Source organism: Zeus faber (assembly GCF_960531495.2).
Source record: "Zeus faber genome assembly, chromosome: 15".
NCBI classification, from domain to species: domain Eukaryota; kingdom Metazoa; phylum Chordata; class Actinopteri; order Zeiformes; family Zeidae; genus Zeus; species Zeus faber.
Window position 1 is genome coordinate 17,399,566 of NC_137194.1, and position 19,928 is coordinate 17,419,493.

Here is a 19,928-nt window from a genome sequence, read left to right on the forward strand (position 1 = left end):
CCTCTCTTTTATTATTTCCAAATGATTCGCTTGCCCCATATTTCACTGCAACACACAATCTGACCAATAAGGGTGAAAAGCAATGTTATCGTTCCTCTTAACTCTTTATTTAGCTCCTTTATAAATACAGTTTTATGTACAATATATAAATCTCCCAAATGGAAGACAACAAAAAGGCATCAAGGCATTATTTTTTTCTGAAATCTATACAAATCACCGTTACCACCCAACAAAACGAGACATCCACGTTTCCTGCCTCACAGAAAAAAAAAGAGGCAAGTGAGAGGACAATTTAAAAAGTCAAGAATAAGGGCTTCCCACATTGCGAGCAAAAATTTGCAATCAATCTGGAAGATGATAAGGCAATAGAATAAAAAGTCCAAGGGTCACAAAACTGATTTCAAAAAGCATTTCAAAACACACAAACACATATTTCCTGTTCACGAACAGACTTGGCTTGTTGACGTAAAACATTTGAATTGACTTTTTCTTCATGGAGTCGTTCATACATGATCACAAGGCTTTTGATAAACTCATGAAAATCAAAAAGGTGTTGAGGCAGGAAAACCGTAAGGGCCCGAAAGAAATTTGGTCTAAATTATGGTACGAACGTAGTCGCAATAAGACATAAACGCATGTTCATAAACCAACCACGCTCCATTTGTGTGACCTCCCAAATGGACGCTAAAAAGGGAAGTTTCTGACCAAGATCAGACGTCTATGAAACCAATACACGTCATATCCACCAACAATGACTAATAAAGACTGTGACACAACCATTAGTAGATGGTAGATACATCAGGACAATCAGTAACAAAATATTAAATGGATCCCTCAGAGTTCATTTATTTTATTTATTTATATATATATAAAATAAATAAGGCTGTCAGTCTTGTTAACCTTTCAACCTATTTATGCTAGGTGACCTACCATCATGTAAAAACAATTACTTACACTGTATTTAGCAATTACTAAAACACACTATTATAGTATTTTTATCAGCCCCCCAAGAGAAGTTGCCAATTCATGCCACTTTCTTGACCACAGAGATGTTTACTTTAATGGGGCAGGATGTGGCTTAAGCCTTATCAAGTCAATGTCAAAAATATTCAGAAAATGTGTTTTGAAATAAATGAGAAATGTAGCAGTTACCATTGTTATGTAGTTATCATATTCAAATGAGCGCCAACATCGTTGCAAGATTACAACCCCAATGCTGTGGCAAAAAATGTCAACCCCTAAACAAGCACATACCACATAACACAAACACACAAACTTTACAAAAAATCAGTCTAGCTTTGCTTTACCTATGGTGTGTCGAAAAGAAAAAAAGATCAAGTATTGAAGATTCAAAAGCGGTATTGTCAGATTAAAAAAAAAAAAAAGATATCTTAGTTACTAAACAGTTTCTATTATAAATTAACGTTGTTTGAGCGACACACCCAAAAAGCTCCGCAAATTCAATATTTAATCTGATCGCCCCCACTAAACATCATCACATTCAGCAACAGTTCAGAGGAGCTTCCCTTGGAATGAAAATGACAGTTTGGTTTCCGACTCCTTGGACGGTTTGGTAAAGAAAAGTTCTCATTCCAGAATAGTACTTTAAATGAGAATGAGGAAGTTCAAATGCAGCAGACCCCTCTATGGCCATGGGCTGTTTGATGGAAATCTAGTGACCCAACACACTGCTTGCATAAGAATAAACATGTCATAAGCGTGCATGTATTGTCAAGCATCTGTTAAGTGCTGTTTTCATATTAAATTGCAACTGAGATTAGAAATGCAGTTTTAACCACAATATACAGTATATGTTTGTCAGCTCCATTATTTGTGCATTTGCAAATATGAGTTAAATATTGGAGTCATATCAACCAAAGCATCTAATATCCTAAGCCAAGATTGATATCTAAGGTTTTTGGAGGAGAGGAGATTGTTGTTATCGAATCTCCATGGAAACGACACACATTTACTGCATCTTTGATGCTTAAGGCTGCATAAGAAAACGACATGTGTCTCCCTCTCCAAAGCATCACCAGGAATATAATCGATTTCAGAAATTGCTTTTAACGCACGACACATAGTCCTCTATAAGCTATTTAGTATGGCCAGACAGATATATATAAATATACCTAAATCAATCTAGGATACAACCATAATATTCAAGTTAAAACAAAGGCATTTACCGTATAGTTTGATTGTGAAGAAATAGTTATCAAATGTAATTTCTTTCTCTCTAAATCAAATCTAAGTATAAAAAATGGCATTCTATCACATGAAGCTCTGCATCAACATGAGTGACTTTAAAATAGTTTGCTTTTACGATGAATATTTGGATTTCATCCCAAAATTTTACTGCCCAGTCCAACTTGTTGTTCAGAAACTCTTTCAGTGCCCTTCAAGCCAACCCAAGATGAGACCCAATAATTAAGCAAGCCCTTACTAGCAAGAAAAACATTAATGAAAAAGCAGTAGGCGTGCGAGTGAGATTTTACCTTTTTTCCCCGAATGTGTAGCATACACATGCCCCATACACCAACTTCATTTCCCCAACTCAAGTATTTAATTTTGAAAAAAAAAAGAAATAATAAAATAAAAAAAATCTCACATTCTCCTAAGTAAATGCATTAAAATTATATGGCAAAGATGAATGGTCTACTTTGATCACTGGAAAAGGCAGCGAGTCAGTTAGACATAGAAGATTGAGTTTTCTGAGTTGCTGAGGAGATGCACAAATTTTCTTCCCGTGATCTTCACTCTTCGTATGGAGAAATTTCATAAACAAAGCACTTCTCTTAATAAAAAAAAAAAAAAAATGGACAAAATGTGCAAGACTTAAAGCTATGGCATCAGAAACTGTGGTGAAGCTTTCCTTCTATAGATTGCTGTTAAAGTTAGGCAAAGAAGGATGAGAAGATGGGTCAGATCTTCTGAGGTAGAATGCAGTTGGCCTGCGGCGTTACTTGACTTTGTGAGCCCATTTCAGGTCGTCCGCCCGGGGCTTCTCACCCGTCACACCCTGGATAAGATCCTCAAGGCTACTCCAAAAGCCCAGCTTCTCTAGAGGATAGTTCAGCCAGCCTGAAAAAAAAAAACAAAAAAAAAAACTCAAAGCTCAGTTTCAACTCAAAATGGCCTATTTGCTTATCCTTCAAATTGTTAGCTTTGTGTACATTTAGGATTAGAGAACCACAGTGTGAAAGTTGTTTTTTAAGACTGAAACACGCTTGTGTGTATGCAAGTCTATATACATGCGCAGGCATCGTGCCAGTTTTCACACAGGTGTGTCTGCGCCACCCAAACATATGATTCCTTTTTGTTGTTTTCCATTTGGGAGATTTATATTGTGTATATAAACATACACATGTTAATAGGTGCACTAGGACTGTGCTTCCAAATCCTGTCCTTGAGCCCAAAGTTTTATCAAGTTGAAAGCCTCTTCAGTCTTCCTTGTGGGAACATCATATGTACAGTATATAACCAGTTGGCACGTTCAGTTAAGTGGTCAAGTCCATAATCAAATTTTGTTCAAAAAGGGTGAGGACAAAGGGCGTGTTAATGTATCCTAGATAAGATACTTCAGCCATATTTGATTTTATCATTGTAACCTGGGCAACGACATGAAAGGATTTGCATAGCTTTAAGAATTTACCGATATCTTGACAACTCTCCCCTCACCATTTTCGGCAACACTTACGTCATGGACTTGAGAGATACATTTACTGTAGGTCTGCCAAGTGCTCGGAGGCGGTATTAGGGTAATAACGCATAAGGTGTGGATTAAGTGCACTGCCTGTTAGCTTTTCGAATACACTTACATGGTGGCGTAGTCTGGGTAATTAAGACATATACCAAACCAGAAATACAGGAAAAGTAGAAGAACTCTAGTTCTTTTTCTAACATCATCACAAATTGCTCCATGTGCTTTTTTGACACGTCAACCAACCAAAAATGCGATCGCATATCCTTCCCTGCGCAACCGCTCAGTGTGTGTTTGATGAACTGGGACTGCAGGTACACGCACGTCTTGGGAAATGCACGTCAGTTCCTCTCAGCCCCTTTCTGAGTCGGATTAATGACAAACCTGTTGTGATGCAGAAGTAGGTCTCATGCGGAGAAACGTGATGGATGCGGTGGTGCTTCCGAGGAAGGATGATGTGGCAGTCCTGTAGGAATACAACCCAACAAGGCAGGCCAAAGTACGTGTGCGACCACTTGTGAATCTGGTTGGTGAGAGTCACAAAGATGCCGAGTGCAAACAGGTAGCAGTACCAGGGGTAGTTACGGTAAATCTCCGCTGCAATTGAGGAGGAAAAAAAACAAAAAAACACACAACACAATGATGAATTAATCACATGTGTTTGGCTACATTTTTGCACTGAATTCTGTCACAAAATTCAGACTACAACAATATCATGCATGACTCTAACATACTCATTTACTATAAGTAGCTCACCAGGAGAGAGCGTGAGGAAGTTGAAGGCCATGCTGGCTAGAGGGACAATGGTCAGCATACAATTATCACCATTGGTCTCAATGAAGTCATGTCGAGTGATGGCTGTGGGATCAATATGATGCTCCCTAAATGGTCTTATAAAAGCCTGAGAGAGAGATTACAACAGTAAAGGCAATTCAGAAATATCCAAAAAAGTGGGCAGTTCTCCTTTTCATATAGTCCCGATGTAAAAAGGATACTCAAGGTTTTTTGGAAAATGTGTCTATCTTACCTTTCTTTCTATCTTTCAGACATGAAAGTCAATAGCAATTTCATCCCTGTGTGTCCAGCACAGAGATAGTGACGTGCTGCATGCTAACTGTGTTAGTGCAATTCAAGACTCCAGAGGAAAGCAAGCTCCTGTGAAATTAGTGATATATATACACCTTCCAGCATCTCAAAAGGCGACTTATTAAGGTGGTCATCTTTACTTGTCATTGAGTTATTTTTGATCTTTATGTCAAGATAAAAACAAAAAGATTCCATAGCAGTTTTAAATAATGCTGCATTTTGAACGTTTTTGACCCAGAACCATTTATCCATCCGCTGGTAGCAGTGATTTTCATCTGTGCTAGAGTTGCCAGTTCAGTCAGTTGAGTTTTGTCGATGATAATGTTCTGACATGAGGCATTGCAGCTCGTACCTGGAAAATAAGTGCCACTTCGCAAACAATAATTAATGCACACACAGAGGACAGATAAATGGGTGTGTCCACATTTGTGTTGTGAGGGCTGAATTTATAGTAACAGCAGTATGTCCCCAATTCCACAGGAGCTTGGCTACACTGGAAGTCCACAGGAGCTTGTTTCCTTCTGCCGCCTTGCACTCAACTAACCCGATGGATGCAGACTGTGCTCGTTCAAACAAAAGAGAAAAAGCAATCGATATACATCTACCTTTCCGAAGATGGGAAGTTCCACTGATCCCCATGTATCTGCCGCCCAATGGACAAAGCCGGATGCAAAGTCTGCAGTAAGTATCCCTCCCACTGAAGTCGGGATTATGGAGAAGGAGAGAATGAAACAGAGAAAAGTGATTAGACAACTTTCTTGCAATCTGCACATGGAAAATTACCGAAAAATAGCCGTTCCTTCAGTACATACCAATGGCCAACAGGATGTACCACACATGGCCCAGGTGGAAATTGGCAAGGAGGTGAATAAAGTTGAAGGCCATTAGAGAGAAACATAAAATGACACTTATCCATTCTTGACATCTTTTGCCTGGGAGACACAAAATACAGAAGCAGAAATATTAGCAATCGGATAGTCAGAGGCACCATTTTCCCTATTGGCTGATTTGCAAATTTGATTTAGTGATCAAAATGTATGTTGGATGAATACCACCTTTTCATTACTATTACCAATTCTAAGAGTCTAAAATTGTAATGAGCTCATACAGAGAACCCGTCCAATCAAATGCTTTCAGTGGAAATTCTAGACCATAGAAGGTGGAAAGACATTCTTTATGATTCAGTTGCAGAGCCCTGAAGACCCGCCCACCCCCTGCTGCACAGAGCTAAGCGGGCGCATGTTGTTTATTAATATTACACGTGTCGCGTGTCCAAATTGCACTAAATTCGACACTGCACGTCCTTGGGTCCCCAACGACACACCCACCAAGTGGGAAGAAGATCGGATGAGAGGTTGTCGAGATAAGCGAAGGACATCAAGACAGGGATTCCCTCCTTTATAGTTATATATTGTTGGTTAGACTAGATGGAAAACATCCCACATTCAACAACTTGAATCCCGTAATACAACAGTGTCTCACTACAACAGACACACTATACTAAACACTGCGATGCCGCATTCTTCTGAGTAATGCTTGGAATGTGCAATGCGCCTGCAATGCATTTTTGCAATGAGTGGTAGGAGCAGCTGTGCTGGAATCAGCAGTGGAGTTCAAACATGTCCATGCAGTAACAGTTCAATATATATTGAACATTGGATATTGGATATTGTTACATATAAGGATATAGTTACAAAGAAGGATATTGTTATATATAAGGATATATAAGGATGTTGTTTTTAACGAAGGATATTGGATATTGTTATATACAAACCCCAATTCCAGTTAAGTTGGGACGTTGTGTAAAACGTAAATGAAAACAGAATACAATGACTTGCAAATCCTTTTCAACCTATATCCAATTGAATACACGCCAAAGACAAGATATTTAATGTTCAAACTGATAAACTTTGTCTTTTTGTAAATATTCACTCTTGATGCCTGCAACACCTTCCAAAATAGCTGGGACAGGGGCATGTTTCCCACTGTGTTACAGCACCTTTCCTTTTAACAACACTCAATAAGCGTTTGGCAACTGAGGACACCAATTGCTGAAGCTTTGTAGGTGGAATTCTTTCCCATTCTTGCTTGATGTGCGACTTCAGTTGCTCAACAGTCATCACTCCGTTGTCGTATTTTGCGCTTCATAATTGCGCCACACATTTTGGGGTTTGTATAAGGATAGATAAGTACATTGTTTGAAGGAAACCCCATAATGTCAGAACTGCTCTTTAGACAGCTTGACATCCACAACCGGAAGGCGGGATTCAGTGGGTGAAGTTCACTCATGCACTGAGTGTGTACATGGTAATAGATGGGTAACTGATACAGAAACCAAATAGAAATCTGTTCCTACTGTGGTTCCTACTGTGGTGATTTGAGTCACCCGAGGAGTGACTCAAATCAAACACTGACACCGGACCCACCAAACACAGCAACATTGTTCTTAAAGGCCACGCACTCTTGCCAACCCGGGACTTCGTGCACACAAGCGGGCAGCAGAGAGTCCGAACCCCGGCGGGGAGGCCTTTGCGGAATAAAAAGGTCAAGATTTGGGCAAACGGCCGTTCTCACATGATCCACATTGTGCAACGTCCAGCCACAAGCGGACAATGCCGCCTGGACAGCCCATTGTTTAGTTGCGTGACAACAACACGGGCCGTGACCACTTCCGGGTAAGGTTTGTCTTTTAACCAAACCGGGTTTTAAACCCGTCGCCCACGCAGTAAACCGTGCTACTGGATCACATCAACACCGCCATGTCGGCTCTGCCGGTGGAGCCGGACCGCGACACGATGGCGACGTAGTGGAGAAACCCACTCACCTGGCGAGTATAGAGTGGCCAGCTCCCGGGCGCCTGCGTGCTGGGGACCCCATCTAGCCTCGGGCCGGCCCGGTGCCGGTCCCGGTGCGGGCTGTGGGCTCCGTGGTTCCTGTCCACGCCCATCTTGGTTTCCCGTTCTCGCCATGTTCTACCGTCGGGCCCAGCCACTTCCATCTGCACATAGTAAGGGGAGGGCGCAGCGGATTCACGGAGTCCTCAGCCACACGAGAGCGCAGCCGTTGGGGCCAATCACAATTAGCTCGCGCAGAGCAGCAGCCAATCGCTGAGCTTCAAAGAAGCCCGTCATCATTCGTTTGACCAATGAGGTTGTTGGAGAAAAGGCTGCTTCCTGTTTCCTAGCGACTAGTCCCGGGCAGACCGACTCGTTTGGGTGTGTCGTTCATTGCGAGTCAATTCATCTACAGTCACCCGTTTCACGTTTTGTCTTTTGTTTGTTTGTTTCTGTCGAATTGCATTGATTCCGAATTGGTCACGTTTTGCTTGGCTTGTGATGGAGTGGCGGGACGGGGACGCGGCTGGGCGGGAAGGTGGTCGGGCCTCGGAGTGGGCTGGATTGAAGCAGAACGCGTCATTGTACTTTTCGCCTTCCGAGACGGATTCGTTCAAAACGATTCGTTCGTTCATTTTTGACAGGCACACCTCCTGACCCCACCCGTGTTGGAGAAACGTAGTTCTTCAGAAGTTGACTGGCAATAATAATAATAATAATAATAATAATAATAATAATAATAATAATAATAATAACAACCACAATAATAATAATAATAATAATAATAATAATAATAATTATTATTATTATTATTATTATTATTATTATTATTATTATTGTTATTATTATTATTATGTATCGTATTATTTATCCAGCACTTTGCAAAAGTTTTAAGTGCTTCCTGATTAAAACAGCTCATCATTGCTTTTGTAACCTTTCTTCACCGCTGGTGGCAGGTGGTGGTGCTGTTGGCCATTCTCGGGGTGAATGTAGTACGCGCAGCCTAGCTGAGACTCACTCTGCCTCGGTATGCTTAGCTGTCCATCAGCAACAAGTCTACCAAGAAAAATGTTCAAAATCGATTTCTCCTTTTCAGGCTACGTGCGAAGAATCTAAACACGTCCAGAAGACTCAAGGAAAGTGGCACACCTTTGAGTGGACCATCAAAAAAAAAAAAAAAAAAAAAGGTCAAATCACCCTCATCACTTCCTGACAGATTAGACCCCCTGTAGTTCCTTCTTCCAAGCCAAACAGTTCAACAGACACTGTCATCGCTATCTCCCTTCCCACAGCCCTGTCACACTTGCGCAAGAAGACCTGTACATGATGATGCTGTTTACCGACAACAGCATTCAGCTCCATGGTGCCTTGCTGGCTCGTCACCAAACGTAGAGATACGGGCGCTTGACGTTACGCCACGCAACTCAATCCCCAACCTCCTGACGAGAAGGCCCCAAACGTAGAGAGACCGACGCATCCTCCGCACGGACTCTTGGCACCGTAACCCATCAGGGCCATGTCTGCTGCCCTCCGTTGCTCTCCCTGTGTACCTGTAACAGCACGGTCATGCACAGCTCGAACTCCATCAGTAAGTTTGCAGACAACAACCAATGCCACAGCGCCTGGTCTCATCAGGGGCGTCGCCGGGGATTTGGGATTTTGAAAATATATCACATTGGGCCCCGAGATTTTACCTAATGCCTCATACCTAAAACCTAATGCTGATTTCCCTAATGTTCTATCTTTTTAGGGCCAAACTCAGTCACAGGCCCTTATAATCGTTCTAACCTTTCCCCCCCTATAGGGCACCACTGGGTCTGATCACAGCTGATGGCAAGATGGCCCCCGAGGAAAAGCTAGGCCGAGAACACTCCTTCATTCACATTAATGTGAGTAGAGAGGCAGAGAGCAGTCTCAAGCACTTAGAAGTAAACATCACCTGCATTTTTTCAAGCGGTGCAGCACAGCAGTCTGAAAACAACATTCTAGGCCATAACTCACCCCTCCACCCATACACCCACACAACACACAAAAAACAGAGACACACATAGATAGAACACAATGCTCTCTTTCCTCCCTCTTCTCACACACACACACACACACACACACAGACACACACACACACACACACACACACACACACACACACACTAAAAGGACTATTTATATTTGAGCAAAAACAGCAAAACAAATAAATGGGGCTCAAGCCTTTAAAAATACAGTGCATTCATTTAGAGTTTTGAGTTTTATGGTGTACAAAAGTTTAAAATAAAATATATTCACATCACACACTAGAAACATCTAGCTTTAGGTTAATAGTCTATCATAGAACTTCGTTGACTTACAATAAACCGATTGTCTTTCAATGTGGAGAAAAGTAGAGCTTTGTTGAGCTTTAATATTTAACAGCCACCAGATGGCAGTAACACCATTAAATGAATTCATTCTCTAGGGGTTCCCAAACTTTTCTATGGCAAGGCCCGCTTGGCACACCCTCCACGAAAAAGAACAAGTACAATTGTTATGTGTTTATGATAAAGTAACGTGTGGTTTACTTAGTCTTTCATTCATTCATTCATCTTAAATATTGCTGATAAAATTGCAAATCTCACAGCAACAAAAACATTCGCATTTGTGAGTGCATAAAATATCTATTTTAAATATATATACATATTTATGCAAAATAATATAGAATAAAATACGAAGAAATCATTTTGCTGAGCCCCCCGCCCATTGCCATTACTCCACGGACCACTAGAGGGGCCGCGGACCCCAGTTTGGGAACCCCTGATCTAAAACGCGCAGCTTGTACCGACGCCCGCATTCAGAATAACGTGATCCCGTGTACACCAAACACGTAGCTGTTACAAACGACTGTTCAAGCGTTGCACTGATTTTCTTATTTGCAGATGATTTGCTATCGATCGATGCGGAATAGCGCGACAAAACATTCTGGATTATTTGGCGCGCGCGCGCACACACACACACACACACGCACACACACACACACACCCTACACACAAATCTAATTATTTGACGTTATTCATGCCATGCTATTTTCTGTGCGATACACACACTCAGCATTCAGCGAGCCATCACTCTATGGAAGTATTCCAGTGTGAGAGTTGTCCCGGATCACTGTGCGCGTCACCTTCCCACAGTGAGACCCCCCCCACCCCACCCAATCTCCGGCTATAAAAACTCACTCAGACAGGAAGAGCTGTCAATACACACCACCACGCTGCGAGAGCAACTTTGTCAAAACTCTGCGTCCGTGCATACTCACCGCGAAAGGTGACAGGTGAACAGCCACCTCGCCCGCCCCAGCCCTCGCCCTCGCTTCGGGAGCCACCTGGACCCAGCTACTCCGGGTACCCGCAATCCGGCCGGTGTTAACATCCATGGAAGTGGCCGGCTTGTACGACGAGGACAGCTTTGCTTTCCATGCCAGGAACAACGTCGTGAGTCCCATCAGCAACAGCTCGTACCGGAGGCTCGACGACTCTTCGATGACGGAGCTGCACGCCATCGACGGGAACGAGAAAGCGGTAGACTTCTGCGTGTACCTGGACCCGCTGCACTGCTCGCAGCTGTCCGCCTGCGAAGCCCAGCACCAGGGGGAAGCCTTTTCCGATTTCCTCGCGGACACCAAACTACAGAGGGCGGCGTTCCACAACTACAAGGAGTACCCGTTCGTGAAGGAGCCGGAGTCCAGCCAGTGCGGCAACATCAGGCACCCCAGGGAGCCGTACGCGCCGGGCTACTCCGAGGCGCACGAAGCGCGCGTCCACGCCGGCTACGCCTCGGAACTTCTGGCCAGCCGCTTTAAAGTCGGCGTCGAGAGGCTGGAGAGTAAAGAGGACGCCAATATGGACAGCGGGTTCGACGTGAGGTCCTACCTCCATTACCAGTCCACGCCGAGCGGCAGCCTCGGGAACATCTCCACCGCGTCCTCGACCTGCTCCAGCCCCCCGGGCACACCTGCCCCGTCAGGGAGGAACCGATCCCCGTCCCACGTCGGCAAGATGCCCGGCAGCAAATCCAAGAAACGGCTTGACAAGGACAGCGAGGAGTACAAGCAACGGCGGGAGAGGAACAACCTCGCCGTGAGGAAAAGCAGGGACAAAGCCAAAATGCGCAACATGGAGACGCAGCACAAGGTGCTGGAACTGGCCGCGGAGAACGACCGTCTGCAGAAACGCGTGGAGCAGCTGACCAGAGAGCTGTCCACCCTCCGAAACCTGCTCTCTGCCACGGGACAGCAGTAGTGACCGCCGGTGGTCTGTATACCTCTCTGCTGGAGCCCGGCATGGGTGCCTCGGATGGCTGTCTAATCACTGATGGACTTGATTGTTACCGAGGGTGAGACACTGGGAAGAATACGTCCAAAATGGTACGCGTGCAGGTGAAAATCCATTCCACCAGTTTACAAGGACACTGACTGATAGTGGAGAACCGGCTGTGCATGGGTTGCGCAATCACAATTCTTGATATGTCACTTAGGAATCATTCTTGGACATACGGTATTTTGTGTAAGCAATGTTTATGTGAAGGGTTTACATGCATAACAGTGGATTTATACATTTTCGTTATCTGGAGCAATGGTTGTCAAGGGAAGAGTTGCACTGCAGTGAAATGATGCAACTCTTTGTAACAGTATTGGCAATGAATGAAATAAGTCTAATTATTTAATATTAAAGGTGAAACGCTTTAATTGTACATGATATTTTATGAATTAAAACAGATTTGTATTGTGTTTTTATCCATTTGTGTTGCATTTTCTCATTTTCTGTCATTTTCATTGTGGTGCAGGCCAAGAATTATATATATATACACAATCCCACTTGCCTCGGAGGAAAAATCCTCTCACAACCTCAGCATTCTTTTCAGTCAGGAATGGATTCACTTGGGCAATGTAAGTTCTGTGTCTTATGGAGGTGTCATTTTAGCTCAGATGTTAACAAAAGATGAACCTGCATTTAGAGTAGAATACCAAACAGGTTCAGCAAAATGGTGACCGTTCCCCTTATATTTACTCAGCAAGACCTCAAATAAAACTGGAATGATATGGTTTGAGATCAGCTAAATGGTTTATTATTGCCTTATAATGCGGTCAATGGTCCAGACAATCATTTAAAAACAGGCTGTTCATGATGGTTTGCACTAGCCTCATTATCCACATTATCAGACTGATAGACCAAAATATGAAGAAGAAATCAAGCAGCACACTCCTTTATGAGATCTACCATCACTGAGGAAGTTCTTAAATGCTTACGTTGCATTAAGCTGAGCCTAAGCAGTAAACTTCAGTTTTGTTTCCTACAGGGACACTAGTACACATTTATAATGAAGAATGATTTACCGAAGACAGAAGACTCGTGTCGAGCTGCATGTGGCACAGAATTGTAAGCTTTATCTTTAGCACACAGCTCTGTCAACAGTCTGATGGGTCCACTGGCCCAGAAAGGGGTTCAAGGTTCTGCAGAAATTAATCAATAACCAGCTTCAACCTACAACCTGCAGGATATTGTCTTTCGACTGGAACCTAGACATCTACAGTATGTCGCCGATTTCATCCAAAGGCATTTCTCAACGCTTTCCCCAGAAATTGCACAAAACTACAAACTGAAGGGGCTTTGTTCACAAAAACTTTGAAGCACAGCCCAATCTAGTCAAATGAGAGAATAGATGGACTTCGAAAAAGCACCAAACAGAGTAGCTCGCATAGCTGACAACCCTTTATAGCGTCAAATAAGATCACCGCGCAGCCCTTATGTTCAGTGCTGGGCACTTAGCTGGCACCTCATCAAGATTCAAGAGGTTTATTCGTCACATACATATACATACTTTCATACATATATGCAGTGAAATGTCAAAAGTCAAGAGGAGCTCTATGAAAATCACAAGAGAAACATGCACTTGTCAGGAACGAACTGCAAGACCTGGAGGTGATCCACATGAACCCTGCAGGCAGAAGCCTTCGCCGCTGTCACAAAAGACATGCCAAAAGAGAGGAAAGGCAAAACATAGGCATTCTACCTATTTTTTCATAGGGGGCACATTCACTTGGTTTACTTGGGTTGAAGCGGTTTGTAGGACCCCTAACAGAGCAAAGTGTCAACACTTTTATTCCTGTACCGTGTAGAGACAGTTGACATTTTGAATACAGTGGATTTCTCAACACTTCCCATGATGAACTGCTTAGCTTGAGATATTGAGCAACATCCTCCTGTTCCAACACATCTCTGCACCGACTACGAAATAACACATTATTGTGCTCTTTGTATTTGACAATAGATTGGGAGTTAGATGATACTAATAATAAAAAAACAAACAAAAAACTGACAGTTTTTCAGACAAAAACAGTTTGTAAAAAGAAACCACATCGTATTTGCCCGTAGGCCTACCGTACCTGATCTTGCAGAAAACCCACATGTTGATTTCTTATTATTGTTATGTCAATATCATAGCCACGCACACAGAAGTTTCCTACTACTTTCTGTAGCTGTCATTTGGCATACACAAATTCTAACATTCTACACATTCTTTAGATGACCCTGCAATCCCTGTTGGAGCCCCATTTTCCCTTTTTCTCCTGGCTAATGCGGCTACAGGACAGAGGGAATTTCCCACACAATATGACCTATTTTTCTGGAAAGTTTAGCCCAGCCCCTTGTAGAGATTTTACCGTCAATGGGCAGTGTCTGTCCGTAAACCTTACACGTTGCATCACACCCACCCCCCACCCCACCCCCGCCCCCCCATGGCCCCCTCGCATAGGTCAGTTGCCTTTCTAAAAATCTCCTTGCGATAAAGCAATACAAACAGAGCTCCATGTTCTCTCTCTGTCTTTCTACACCCCACCTCCCCCCACCCCCCACACTCACACACGCCCGCAGGGACACACACACACACACACACAAACATAAACACACACACACACACACACACACAAACACACACTCACAGACTATTTTTTTGTCCACCCTTTATCCTAGAAAGGCGTTTTTTAACAGTGGAATCAGTTTTTAGATTTTGTTCATGAAACTTTCATTTTGTTTCCCTGTCTACTTCATGTCTTTTGATGGGTTGGAGCAATAGTTAGTAAAAACAGCTACTACAGGAACAACCTGTAGAACCACTCTTATCAAATAGAACTGACTATTCCATTAGGCAAAGGTTTTGAATATATGTATTTTATTTTTTTTAACAACTACAAGCACTTATATTCCTTTGGCAAACAACAACGCTGTCATCAAAACGAACACTATGTGTATTTTTTTTTTAATGCAAAATATAGCAGTTATGGCAGGCGTCACCCTAATGGTAGCAATCTGACCGAACCCCATTTTGTTCTCAACCAGCGTGCGATCATAACCCACAACCAAAGTTACTTGACAGTGAAAGGCACACCATTAAAGGAACAGATTTCCAGAACGGGAACATAGACCGCCTGAGCTACGGTAAAGGGGAGAGGGCATGACTGGGACGGAACCCAGATTTCGACATGTCTGTGCACTTCTCCTATTTTTCTGTGGATGACTGTGAAAAAAGCTTGGTTGACGTGCTGAAGTGACTTGCGGTCACTGCATTGCGAGTATCACTGCCCAGCTCTTGTGTAACATTAGGCCACCCAAGGTCTTACGCATGTATGTTGCCGTTCGGTGCAAATCGGCCTTCATGGTCGGCCATGCAATGTTCTAAGTTCTCCTTTTAATATTGCCACCACGACCAGAGCCTTTGCCATTGTATCGTAAATAAACACTCAACAGATTCATGTAGAAAGTTATCATAAATCTGACTTTTTTAGTTCCGTGCGGAAGATTGCCTAGATTGTACTAAGAATTTTACAACTCCCGGGGAAGTCTTTTGGTGCTACAACAATGCGTTTGTAGTGTTGTATACGTCGAGAGCGATGTATTCTTAGATAGAAGTCAGGTGGTTTAGATAGGTAAAAGGATGCGGTTCGATAGTCTTCACTCAATATGACCCATCAATTCGTGGATGTCCATAGCCATTGACCTGGACAGCCAACAGTGTACAAGCGTAACTCTTGACCTTAAACATTATCACTTTCTTCCCTTTGGTTCATCACACTGACGCCCTATTTATTCATTTATTTATTTTTGTAATATACATACTGTACCTAATTAGAGCAAAGTTGCCTATCCTGTTTTTCCTTTCTTTTCGCTTTGTTTTTCTCCATAAATTGTGATGATAATGGAAATGAAGGCTATTTGAGAGGTGACATTCCAAAGCATATGAGCTGAGTTGATGGGCCAGCCGGATAAATTAGAGAAACCTGCTTATATATAAATAAATAATTGTATTATGTGGGGCAGATTACTTGTTGTAAAACCGTGGTTGGAGGTCTATGTGTGCATATTAAATAAAATAAAATAAAAAACCTTTCATTTCCTGAACATCATTGACTCTAATAGCGTTACAGAACTCAGCTCGCAACTGCCATTGATCCAGCTGCGTGTGTGCTAATTATGCCCAGGGAGATAATAACCCGAAATACAAAAACAAAAATTTCAAACACCAGCCTGGAGTCTTGAATGGAGGTTGGAAGCGCCTCGTGGGGCGAGGCACGTAGAACATTACGCAAGCGGAAGCAGGGCGTGTTCGCCTCGGTTCAGCAGATCGGCGAACGTGGAAACGCTCATCGCGCCCATCAGCGAAAGTAGGGTTTTCGCTGATGATGAGCGTTTCCATATCCCTATTAATGACATATCGCACGTTCGGTGTTCCGTCCTCCTAAGGTGGCCGCCAGTTACCGTGGAGCAAGTCGATAGTACCTGTAGTTAGATGCGAGAGTGTGCTTCAGAATACCCGCTGCGGAACACATTTCGAGCGCCCTTTACGTTTGCTCCCGCACACACGCAACGGCGGCGGCGCCACCACCCGTGACGGGCCGCGCGGCAGGGGGCTGTTTGTTTACATGTGCGCGTCATCCGTCCTCCCGCCGTCCGACGAGCGGAAGGATGCGGGAGCGGCGTGCGCCCGCGTCAGTGGCGGCGGCGTCGTGACCTACTTGCGCCGTGCGAGCGCCTCGCACGTCGCGCTGCGGTGGGCCTATGGTGGATGCAACGGTATCATGGTCATGGGTGTGCGGTGTTATGGCAACCGTCACCCGACAACAGCTCTTCAAAGTGACGGTGGCTTTTCACACGTAGGAGAGCAGCAACAACAACATGGCCTCTCCATGCCAATGAAGAATAAGGGGATCTGGCCCAGGTCAACGAGAGCTGTTTACATCATCATAACATAATACACACGCAGAGTTCAACAAATATACAGTGGAGTTATTCTCAATGAAATTCAAAATAGAAACTTAAAAAATATATACAATATATATTTATTTACGTCTGTTGTACTATATGTACAACTGTACAGGGTGTGTGTGTGTGGGTGTGTGTGTATGAAGATAGATAAAGCTGATAAGGTAAGGTCAAGTAAAAAAAAAAAAGGTAATAAAGGTAATTCTCTATTATGTGCACGTATTATAACATTATTCTATTATAGAAATTGTACATGATTCTCTTTTAAAATTTTTACTTTTTAATTGTTAATACTGACGTTTTTTTGTATATTGTCCATTTTGCCATTTTCTACTTTTATTATTATTGCCCATTTGTTCCGATGTATACTGCTGTTACGCCTCTCTATCTATCTATCTATCTATCTATCTATCTATCTATCTATCTATCTATCTGTCGGTCTGTCTGTCTGTCTGTCACCAACCCATGAAGAGGGTCATGCATTGTCCTTTATGTTCAGGTCATGAATGACAATGCACTTTAGTTTTTCCACTTCAGGTCTTGAGTGAGTGGTGAGTCAGGCCTGAAACAGTACAGATAGTACTGTACAGTCATACCTTTGGAAACATTGCTCACTCATAAGGTTTCACATTCAGGAATTTCCTGATCCCCATTTGTTTCCCTGTGTCTGTAATTTGCACCACTAAGACTTCTGGCCCTCCCCAAGACCCTCCCAACCGTCAGTCTCACTATTGGGAAGTTCCAGGTTAATAGCTAAACTGAGGACACACATGCAGGAGTCAGCAGAGCAGAGCCGATGACCCTTTGGATTCATTCCTATTGTGGAGTCAGGACCTCAACCAGAGGCCAAGAAAGTCTCTGGAACACTGCAAACAAACCAATAGAAGAAAATCAATCTTTCTGTTTCATTCAAAGTCATCATTTTATTTCATGTTGAAAATTGCTCATAAAGGAAATATAGTCACAAATAGAACGTGTAATTACTTTAACAATCCATTATAAACTAAATCTGTTTCACTTTATTTAACCACATTATTCATCATAGATGAACAGAGAAAAGAATGTCCGATCATGTTGAGTTTCAGCATGATGAGGCCTCTAAGATGCCTTCCGGTACCACACCTTGATAGTAGTTTTCCCTGAAAGATCCATGAAGATTCAGAGCAGCTTGTTCCAGCTTGCCGGCTGTTTGACGTCAGCAGATTTTCGTGGTTGGGAGTGCTATTAGTCACTGTTTAGGTTGCATTCCTGTGCAGCGTGTACCAGTGCCTCCCTCATATTTCCCAAACAGGAAGTTCGTGCTCAGACCATTTCCAAATAAATCACTTAATATTGTGAGGGCCCTTTACAGGCATTGGAAATGGACACTTGTCTGATTCTCTGGACAATTATTCTCAAATTAATTTGTCAGTGTGTACTCATTAAGTATAACTGCACTGGTTTTATGCAAGGTTTGTTCCTAGCAGTTCTGTTAGGGAAATAATAATCTCCTTTACCAGAAGTGTATTGGTGTGCAGCTCTTCAAAGTGACGAGAGATATTGATGAGAAATATCCCTTTGTCATTTATAGGAGTCATTACATCTGGTTCAAAACGTTGTGATTGTAACCAATGGGAAAAGACCAAACACTATCTTTGCCATTAGGTACAATTCCGCTGGAAAAGAGAGGGAAACACTTGAAGTTCTTAAAAGCTGTTTCCCATCAGATGTTTTCCTTTCAAAGTCAACATTGAATAGATTGATTAATGAAAAAGGCCATGTACAGTGCAGAAAACAGGAAGGTGTGGGCTGCAAAAAAGGCCAAGTACTACAGTCACCAACCTAGTCAGTTTTATGAAGAGTAGCAGAGCCACCTTGTGGTACTGGACAGAAAGTCATCTTACCCACAGCAAGTACACAATTATGCAACTAACGACTAATAGTCATAAGAAAGGATAGTCTAATAAGGCCATAATCTAGTCATGTAATATTTTACCAATTCAATAAATGATTCATATTGGCAGTATTATGCTGGTGTTTCATTTATTCGTACTAACATAGCAGTGTTATAAAAAACACTGGTATATTGCCTTGCTTTTCCTATCAAGATGGCTTAGTGATGTCATTTGTCATAAGTGATAGTTTACAAGATTAGGCCCTCGCCTAGTATGGAAGAAACTGAATGCCCTGAAGAAGTGGAGGATCCTCTCAAAAACCACGTCAATAAAAATAATGGATTCTGTTTTACTCATCTTAAATGGATGATAACAGGTAACAAATTCAAGTTTGAGCTGTAATCACAGATTTTTAAAGCCGCTTGGATCCTACATTTTTTTGATATCTACTCAATAGCCAGCGCAACACATCTGTTTGATGTGAAGAAAGTCACTTGAATCTTCGAATAATAGTCCAACCATACTTAATATTATCAGACCCCAATCCCAACAATCATACAAATACACACGTTGATCTGGAACAATTTATTGTTATGGCTGTTGTTCAGAACAAAAACTGAAAATGAATCAGTTGTGAAAAGAAAAACAAACAAAAAAGATCAGCAGTAGACTTATTTATTAAAAAAAAAAAAAAAAAAAGTAAAACAATGGATGTAAATAAAAAATGCTTTGCAGCAGAAGATGAGTATATAAAAAAAAAAACCTGGAGCAATGCATGCCTGCCCAAGGGCTTTGATTTAATTCCTCTCTAAAGCAAAACAATATATCTTAGCACAGTCAAACCTGATTTGAAATATATACGCATGTGTGTTTGTCCATGAATTGGACATTGATACATTCGAGTGAGAGGTACAGCTACTGGTCTCAGTAAATGTACTGTCATTTGTCTGCGTCCCTCAGGTTAACTGACCGCAGAGCTGAACTAATCTCTTCTCAGGACGAACCTGTTGAATAGCAAATGCTGGATGCGTAAAAGTCCAAAGTAACTATACAAAACAATATTGCCAGCTCAGGGCTGTGCCGCGACAAAATAGGTCATAACTACAGTGTTTTGTTATTGACTCTGTGCTGGTGTTTCTTTTTTGGTTTA

At 42.5% G+C, this 19,928-nt stretch overlaps 2 protein-coding genes across 2 annotated transcripts; one reads left to right on the forward strand and one right to left on the reverse strand.

Annotated features, from left to right (window-relative positions):
• Nucleotides 1-102: 102 nt before the first annotated feature.
• On the reverse strand, nt 103-7,758 carry peds1 (plasmanylethanolamine desaturase 1). Its single transcript, XM_080015193.1, has 6 exons — nt 7,611-7,758; nt 5,599-5,718; nt 5,392-5,483; nt 4,457-4,601; nt 4,085-4,297; nt 103-3,081 (listed from the first exon to the last, which is right to left on the reverse strand). The coding sequence occupies exons 1-6, from the start codon at nt 7,753-7,755 to the stop codon at nt 2,960-2,962; spliced, it is 837 nt and encodes a 278-aa protein (XP_079871319.1). The 5' UTR covers nt 7,756-7,758; the 3' UTR covers nt 103-2,959.
• Nucleotides 7,759-10,860: 3,102 nt separating this feature from the next.
• Nucleotides 10,861-12,380, forward strand: cebpb (CCAAT enhancer binding protein beta). Its single transcript, XM_080014770.1, has one exon. It carries the CDS (start codon nt 11,022-11,024, stop codon nt 11,886-11,888), a length of 867 nt encoding a protein of 288 aa, XP_079870896.1. The 5' UTR covers nt 10,861-11,021; the 3' UTR covers nt 11,889-12,380.
• Nucleotides 12,381-19,928: the final 7,548 nt, after the last annotated feature.